At 33.1% G+C, this 9,157-nt stretch overlaps 1 protein-coding gene across 1 annotated transcript; it reads left to right on the top strand.

Moving 5' to 3' along the window:
- Positions 1–1,954: 1,954 nt before the first annotated feature.
- Positions 1,955–8,741, top strand: LOC105115470 (Melibiase family protein). Its single transcript, XM_011012356.1, has 15 exons — positions 1,955–2,373; positions 2,616–2,674; positions 3,208–3,264; positions 3,347–3,381; positions 3,998–4,101; positions 4,243–4,315; positions 4,736–4,794; positions 4,884–4,949; positions 5,038–5,121; positions 6,037–6,101; positions 6,183–6,265; positions 6,756–6,846; positions 6,995–7,053; positions 7,422–7,562; positions 8,244–8,741. The coding sequence occupies exons 1-15, from the start codon at positions 2,156–2,158 to the stop codon at positions 8,352–8,354; spliced, it is 1,305 nt and encodes a 434-aa protein (XP_011010658.1). The 5' UTR covers positions 1,955–2,155; the 3' UTR covers positions 8,355–8,741.
- Positions 8,742–9,157: the final 416 nt, after the last annotated feature.

The raw sequence follows: 9,157 nt of genomic DNA, 5'->3' as shown, positions 1-9,157 counted from the left end.
TGTTCTCTTTCAATGGGAAAATTGGTTTATTTTTTTTACATCTTTATTAGAGTGTTATACTTTAAAGTCCCCATTAACAAGTCTTTAAATTCATTTGTAAGAATTTGTGTGAAGGTACAAAGCTCCTTACCTCCTAAATATAAACCTCTTATTAAAATCAAATCGTATAGATTAATGGTGTGCATTCCTTATCTAAATATGAAGATGTTATTTAACTTGGTTTAAAAGATAAACAAGGCTTCTAACACTTCATTATTTGGCTTAGTGGATATCCTAAACAATTAAATTACTTTAAAGATCCTCAAGAATTTTCATTCCTCGTAAAGTGTTATTGCATTATATTTTGTTAACTAATGTAAACATCGGCAACACTAAGCTATGTTGGGATAGACTTTTTTCATATATTAACATTGGCATACTTATCTTATAGATGAAGTCTCTCCCTCCCTCTTTTTATCTCTCTCAACATATAAAGCAAATGTATTATCTCCTTATTATAAAAACATATTTTTGATATAGAACAAGACATTCTTCTATCATATCTTCTAAAACATTGCTAATTATTAAATAATATACATTGTGATGTAATTTATATAATTTTAGAAAGGAGTGATAAAGGAAAATTTTGATTATGTAGAACTTAAAGATGTCAATTTTGTGTTTGAAGGAAGAAGTAAACTTAGGGTTTCTCTTTTTCTAAAAATATTTAATTTTTTGTAGAGAATAATTAGGGATTTATTTATGATGATTAAGGGTTAAGTATTAATTGAAGAACTTATAAATTAATTATAACTTAACATTGCAATTCTTAAATTCTAAGTATCGTGTCTAAAGTTAAAAAAGTTTCATTTTAAAATTATTTAGTTAGCTGACATATTAGATAATGAAACATGATTGATATTTTGGAGGAATAGTGCTTGATTTGCTATGTCATTCATGGTTGAGTTTTAGATCAATTTAAACACAAAAGATTAGTTGATATTTATTCATGAATCTTAAATAAAAGAATAGGAAGAGCATTTTTTTTATATCCAAAAATACATTCATTTGTTCGTGTGGTCAAGAAAAACATTTTTTCGTTATTGGTAGTTTTCAAGTAAACTAGTAAAGAAAACTAAAAGTAATCATCAATTAACTAACAAATAATGAAATTAACCATCAACCAGAAGATTAGGATTCATAGTAAAGATTAACAATCAAGTCCTATGCAAGAAAAGGAAAAAAGAAAATGTTCAATAGGTTAATTAGTGTATATTATTGATTGACACAAACACATACATCTGCCAAAAGAATATATGTGAATAAAAAAGAAGAAAATGTATTAGGATTGAGATTATATAGTTTTTATATACCATAATAGCTTGTATAGGAATAAACTTTTATATTTATGTGAAATTTTATTTTTATAATATTATATATAGACAACTCAATAGTTAAAGATAATGACTAATCTGATATATATAATTTATTCATAGCTTTTTACTATTTATTTCTTTTCTTTTCTTTTCTTTTCTTTTTTTCTTACCACAGTCCTTATAGTTTTTGTTTACAACTTTATTTTTCTGCTATATTTTTTTTTCTAATTTTTTTTTTTGGTATTAATCTTCATTTATTCTTAACATGTTTAAGTTAAATTTAGAACTCCACACTCCATTTTAATTTGTGAAATTGTTGCATATATTCACTGAAAATTATGTTACTAGTTATAATTTCTTAACCTGTAGCATATTGAATGAATGATCGGATTGAAGATGATCAATTAACAAATTATCTTATCAACACCAGCTTACCGTTAATTATTGGCAACATGCTATAAAAAGAGAGCATTCATCCAGGAGATGTGAGGTCACGTACTAACACTACTTTGGATGGATACTGGATGGAGAGATCGCATTTTTCTTGGATAGATATCAAGCGTAGACAGGTCATATTAATAAAATATGAAAATTCGATCCAACAAGTCTATCCATGAATTATTATTTTCTATTATAAAATAGATTATTCCCGATAGCTCTTCATATCCCCGTCACTTTGTGTGTTACGTCCTGTCCGAGTCAAAGTGATTCAGTCAATCAAGCATCCTCTCTGTTTTGGTTACAGAACCAGAAGATCATAAGATTGATAGAAAAGTATTTTGTTTGATTACATTAGATTAATGGGAAAGAAGATTACGTGTTACTTTGTGTTGTTTCTATTAGGTTCAAGTTTATCATGGGTACTTAAGGTGGCATTTGCAGGGAGCATAGCGCCTCTTTTGCAGGGATACGAGGAAGGGAGTTATGGGTATAGCAGATCATTCAATAACGTTTTTTCTACTTCAAATTATGGGATTTTCCAGCTCAATAATGGATTGGCTAGAACTCCTCAGATGGGGTCTCTCTCTAACGCCTTTTTCCTTCACTTTTTAATTAATTTATTTTTTAGTGTTTTGGGAGTTGGATTTTATTGGATATCTAGTTTTCTGGGGATGTACAGGTCTTGGGTTTTGCTTATAATCAGGAGGGACTTTTTCTCTGTAATCTACTTTCACTGATGCGAGCGGGAAAACTGTCATTTTGTGAAATTTTATTTTGTGTTTGATTTTGCATGGTTGTGTGATGTGGGTGTTTTTGCAGATGGAATAGCTGGAATTTCTTTGCCTGCAATATCAATGAAACCGTCATCAAGGAAACAGGTGCTTTTGTTTTCCCGTTCTCATCCTGTTGTTTTCCATTTTGTCGATACTGATGCTTGCTCGTATAAATTACTTGCATTTATGGTTCTTGCTTTGTTAAGATTATTAATGAGAATTGACTTGAATCAGAAGTTGGGACTAAAATTGCAGTTGAGTGCTGATAATTGCTAGCAAATTCCAAGGAACATAGTATTTCTGTGTGCTGCATAATTGATGAAAAATAGAAAACTGTTCCTCTGGCTGGGTTGGTGTGTTAAAAATTAGAAATCTGTTTTAATACTGCTACCCTGCATTTTATAAAATAGATTAGACCAGTCATGCATTAAAACTCCTTTTGGTTTCTTGAATTAGTGAAAGTTTGCTTGTGTAAACTGATGCCTGCATGTACAAAAGATATTTGAACATGTTATCCATTATAGCTCCATGGGGTTTCAAAATCAGATTTTAAAGGATCCCAAAGATTGTGCACATCTCTTTCTTCTTTGGTCGAAAACTACACTAAAAATACTGACGTTCACTTCCATGCTTAACAGCTGATGCACTTATTTCAACCGGCTTGGCTGAGTTGGGTTATGTGTATGTCAACATAGGTATTCATCCAGCATTTTCACTTATTTTCCTGAACTTCTTATTTTATTCTATTATATACTTATCTCAATTCATTCAATGCAGATGATTGCTGGTCTTCCACAAAACGAGATTCAAAGGTCTGTTGTTTTTTTTGTTTCTTTCTGTTTCCGATCTTGATTGGTCTAATTTGTCTATGAGCTATCTTATGGTTCACGGGAACAAATCTCTATCTTCTTAGAAGATAAAACACGTGCTGTGCAGAATAGACCCACACAAAAGGAAAGCTATAGTTCTATCTGTGTAGCTTAATAAAGCCTTCTTCTGCACTTCCAAAATCTATTAAATAAAAAAGTAGATATAAAGAAATATCTCTGCGGTGATTTATGTGAAATTTTATGCAACTGCTATAAGATCAACAATTCCATGAGATCCCTATGAGCTATCTTATGTTTCATGGAAAGAAATGTATATTTTCTTAGAAGATACACTCACTACTGTTTGCTGGTTTTATTGATCTTTTTTCTTTTACCTTCATTTTTCTGTGAGATTTTGAATTTCTGCTTTCAATGGTACCAGAAATTATTAATTAAAAGAAGACCCTGGTCCCAGTCTAATATCAGTACTTTCTTCTTTCTAGGAATGTTTTTACTGTCAATATGATCCTACTTTGTGCACAAGAAAGGAATGAACTGATGAAGTTTTGATGTTGCTAATAATGCCAAGTTTCTTATTATGACTTCTTTTCTTTCGTAGGGTCAACTGATCCCTGATCCAAAAATCTTTCCATCTGGAATTAAAGCTCTTGCTGATTATGTTCATGAGAAGGGCCTTAAGCTTGGCATTTATTCTGATGCTGGGTAGGATGAACTCTCTTCAGCACTTGCTTGGAGGCCGTGAAATTAGATCATAATAAATGGGCACTTATTCTAAAACCAAAAGTGTGTTACTGCTATTTCAGTCTCCATTCACTCCTAGACTCACCAAGCTCATTTTTATAGGGCTTTTACATGTCAAGTTCGACCAGGATCGCTTTTCCATGAAAAAGATGATGCAGAACTTTTTGCTTCTTGGGTGAGTTTCTGTGTCCCTTGTGATCAAATGCTTCTTAATTTTCTTGGGGGTGTTTGTTTGTGCATTGGATTTGAACTGCATTTTGCTATTGTATGTAAATGAGGAGTCAAACCATCATTAAAAATAATTAATTCAAGAACAATAAATGGTGGAATCGGCTAACATCTTGACTCATGAGTCATTGTTTAAAATGTTTAATTGATCTTCTACTTGCTATAAAATTCATCAAGAATCATAGGAACAAATGGGCTTTAAAACTAGCTGGACATTCACTTCATTGCCCCTTTCCTGCTGAAGTATACATATTCTGTGTCTGGTCACTTATGACGTGAGGTCTCATTAGTTATCACATGGTTTTTCTTTTCTTTATTTTTGACAGGGAATGTTATTTTAAGTTAATGATTTATTTTATGTCCTCAGGGTGTAGATTATTTGAAGTATGACAACTGTTTCAATTTGGGCATCAATCCAAAAGAAAGGTTTTATCTCCTTCACGGGGTCATCTAACTGCTAAATAATCATCATCAATTACCTCTAGGTTGATCTTATGTGATCTGATCTTTTCCAGATATCCACCAATGCGTGATGCTCTAAACTCAACTGGACACACAATTTTTTATTCACTTTGTGAATGGTAAACCTTGTACTTTCTTTGCTTGTGTGATTGTCCTAGTTCGCTGTCACATTGAGTAATTTTAGCCCTCTTGTTTTGGTTTTGACAGGGGAGTAGATGACCCTGCATTATGGGCTGGTAAAGTTGGAAATAGTTGGCGTACAACAGATGACATCAATGATTCATGGGCAAGGTTAAACTTCTGACTCCAATGCTTGGTATATTATTCGTACAGCACATATCATAATAAGTGTACTTCATATATATGTAACTAAAGTTTTTGGTTATTTAAGCTTTCTTAGCACGAGTCCCTTCATCATTCCTGACTGAAAAAAGGAATGGTCCTTATTGAAATCTTAGAATTACTCTGGAAAAATGCTTGATTTCCACTAAATGAAGGAAAAACAAATAAACCTAACTTTACAGTCACACGCTCATCTACCAGAAGCCCTGTAATTACAATGTGGAATAAAACAAAATCATATTGCTAAAGGATGAATTGTAAAGGTTTACCAGGATCATCAGTTCTTTGGCACTAAATCATGTCAAATATACCCTTTTAAAAGAGTGAGCCCTGGTTTAGAAACTTGGTTGAGAATTCTTCAACGGTAAACCATTTTAGATCAGAAGATCTTTTGGGTGAAATATGACATTTAGTTATATTATTCACTCCCATAGTTATAATATAAACCATTTAAGACCAGAAGATTTTTGGAGCAGGGTCTGCTACAGATGTTCAATGCTGAAATAAATACTTGAGGTTCCTGTAGCATCTACTATTGCAAATTAAAAAAAGTTAAAAAACATGGTTAGACATTGATATCAAGCCTCATTGCACGTTTTTCAATTTTGTATTGCCTTCAGTTACATGAATTCACAAAATGCATGCCTTTAAAGGTTTCTTTTTTTCTGTGGACTAATGCAGAGTTTAAATGCCTGCGCACATCATATCCTGCTGTTACTAAATTCCCATCTCATCCTAAGATCTTGAACATATTTTGTTAATGACTGTCTAAGACTGTTTTAGAATAGAAGTGTTGGAAATATATGAATTTCTTATCTATATATTGTTTGTCAGACTGATTGAGTTTTGTTCCTTGTTGTTAAGCATGACTACCATAGCCGATCTGAATGATAAATGGGCATCCTATGCTGGACCTGGTGGATGGAATGGTAAAAATGAGATCTTTGTGAATATGATTACAATGCTTCAATAGATTTGACATATTTGCCATCTTATTTTTTTCTGGTCAGATCCTGATATGTTGGAAGTTGGCAATGGCGGTATGACTTACCATGAGTATCGTGCTCATTTTAGTATCTGGGCCTTAATGAAGGTCTCTCCTCCAAATTCTTTTTCTTTATCCTAATCTGGCTTCAAATACATGTTCCCTTTTGCAAGCCAGAAAGATAATGTCCACAATTATTAAGTTGTTTGATTTTCATCAAGTGTTACATGAATTTTATCAAGATAGCACTTCAGATGGAAAATATCATCAACAGAGCTAACCAACTGGAAAAGTAATCTAATTCATCCCATGTTGTTCATGTTAATGTTTTTTTGAGTCGGATGTGAGTTGTGTGGTTGTTTATAATATGCTTAAATTTCCGTTTGACACTTGTGTCATATTCCTTTTGACCCTTGTTTACATGTTAATGCTTTTGTCATAAATGCATTTATCAGCTGTGCTGCTCTGGGAACTTCCTTCGCATTCCATGTCGAGGAATTTTGCTTCATTTTGAGTTTGCATGAACATAGTGTCATATTTGTATGCTGGGGTCTGACTTTGTGTCCTTTATAAACTTATTGTGAGCTTGGTTGTGCAGGCCCCCCTTTTGATTGGTTGTGATGTAAGAAACATGACTGCAGAAACTATTGAAATTCTAACCAACAAGGAGATCATTGCTGTAAATCAAGGTGAAGTCCATCCTCTCTCTGTTAGTTTGTTGGGGGCTAGGGTGTGTGTTCCATTTTGTTGTTGGTGGTAATGGTATTATTTTCCTATCATTTCTCTTCAAATTATTGTGTCTGGAAAAATAAGCAAGGATATTGATTTCTTTTACAGATCCGCTAGGGATTCAGGGAAGGAAGGTTTATTCTACCGGAACTGATGGCTGCCTACAGGTCCTGCTCTCTCACACCAATTTATAGCCTATTCAACCAATATTTTACATGAATTATGGACAAGTAATTGAACGTTTCTGGATCAAATTTACATTTCATTCTGTATTTTTTTTTTCCAATTGAAGAGGAATTGTATCCACTCTTGCTTGAGGCATCAATGGAAAAGAATCTTCACCCACTCATGCTATATATAAAAGTACTAAAGATTGTTTGCTGCAAAAATAAGCAGAAACAACATCATAGTTTGTAACATTTTTGGTTGACAAAAGTTCATATGGTAAATTTTAATGTCATACTGAGTGAGTTTGTTGACGAAATTTCTACTTAACAAGCCTGTTTTTAACCATAATTGTGATAGCGTTTTACAGGTCTGGGCAGGTCCTTTGTCTGGCCATCGCATAGTTGTTGCTCTCTGGAATCGATGTTCAAAAGCTGCAACTATCACCGCTGGATGGGATGCACTTGGGCTCGAATCCAGCACTAGTGTCAGTGTAAGAGACCTGTGGCAGGTGAGGAAATTGAATCTGGAACAGATTTTCGATATTAGAAGACCTAAACAATAGCTTCACTGATGTTTTAGAAACTAAAAATTTTCAATATTGCCTAATCAGGTAGCAACTGCCACTTTGCTGCATGATCACCCTCAATCATGTTTAGGAATCTGAGTCTATTTGCTTGACTTTAACCCATGCCAAGACTTTTGCAATTCTTCAAGGTTTTTAAGTTTTAACATTTCAGATAGAACATTAATCTTTACTGGGTTTAATAGATACTGTTTATTGAGTATTGACTTTTGGTGGTGTTCTGTCGTATAGTTAAACACGAACTATCACCTGTCACACTGTGTTCTGTCGTATAGTTAAACACGAACTAACACGAACTATCACCTGTCACACCGGCTTGGTGTCCATTTTGTTCATACATTTCCTGTGGTTTAACTTGGTGCACTTTAGGCAATATGCATGTGTGAATGTGAATTCTAACATTTCCATATGAACATGTCCCGCTATAGAATTGCTATAAAATAAATTTAAAAAAAAAAACAGTTTCAGGCATTCAACAGTCCATTTTTCTCGGTTATTTGTGTCTGGGGTCGTAGATTGTTCTTAGGGAGTTCTTAAGACTTGCTGGAGCTAGTATTCCTTCAAACTTCTAATTTATGCTCACTCGGCATCCCTTTTCGCTTGCAGCACAAAGATATCGTGGGAGACGCAGTGGCATCATTTGGTGCTCAAGTCGATGCTCATGATTGCCAGATATTTATTTTTACTCTGCAGTCAGTGTACCGCTCTGAAATTTAGTTTCTATATGGACACCAGTGGTTGAAGATCGTGGGGTGATTTTGCTCTCCCGTGCATGGCAAGGAATGTAATTTGATCACATAGAAGAAAGTCGTTTTATACCCATTTGTAAAGCACTTGTGGATTGTGAGTAATCAATCAATCGTGAGACCCTGTACAATCTCGGGCTGGAACTTTGTAAAGATATTGTGTGGACAAAAAATAACTGCTGTCCTGCCCTAGATTTCTATTGTTTGATAACAATTCTGCTGGGAATATTTTTCATTTCACTGATTCAAACAGGTTCATATTTGATTGAGAGCTCTGAAAGATGAGCTTATTTGACCAATGGTTTGTTGTGCTGTGCTGTGTTGATCTTCTGATCTAAAATGACAATGATTAAGGGAATCAGCAGTTGCAAGGGGTTTTTTTTGTTTAAATAATAATATAGGGATTTATTGTTATTCAATAGAAAAGAAATGGTAAGAATATATAAATCTTTGCAAATTGAAAATCATCATTAATGTTAATTCGAAAGAAAAAAAGAGAGAAATGATCACATTAATATTAGTTGAAAATAAATAAAAATATTACAGAATTTATTAGGATTTTAGTAACTCAAAATCTTTTGCTGAAAAGCAATTCTTGAGATTTTTTTTTTTCATTTGCTATAATCAAAATAAATGTTTTCAAGAATTCTAACTATTAGATAGAAAATAAACTGACACATTTTAGTTGTTGGAAAGTGGTCGCATAAAATCTCTTTTCTTACTTTTTTTTCCTTTGAAAGTTTAGGGACTGAAACATGAAAAAAAAAAAAAAAA

The sequence above is a fragment of the Populus euphratica genome, unplaced genomic scaffold, assembly GCF_000495115.2.
Source record: "Populus euphratica unplaced genomic scaffold, PopEup_1.0 scaffold711.1, whole genome shotgun sequence".
NCBI classification, from domain to species: domain Eukaryota; kingdom Viridiplantae; phylum Streptophyta; class Magnoliopsida; order Malpighiales; family Salicaceae; genus Populus; species Populus euphratica.
Note: the sequence above shows the minus strand (reverse complement) of the source record. Positions and strands in the feature narration are given on the sequence as shown.

What these genes read in the sequence shown, in the direction of transcription:
- LOC105115470 (XM_011012356.1), top strand. Translation starts at nt 2,156, where the DNA reads ATGGGAAAGAAGATTACGTGTTACTTTGTGTTGTTTCTATTAGGTTCA. An exon ending in ATCAATGATTCATGGGCAAG is followed by an intron (nt 5,122 to 6,036) that starts GTTAAACTTCTG and finishes CTTGTTGTTAAG; the next exon opens with CATGACTACCATAGCCGATC. An exon ending in GATCATTGCTGTAAATCAAG is followed by an intron (nt 6,847 to 6,994) that starts GTGAAGTCCATC and finishes TTTCTTTTACAG; the next exon opens with ATCCGCTAGGGATTCAGGGA.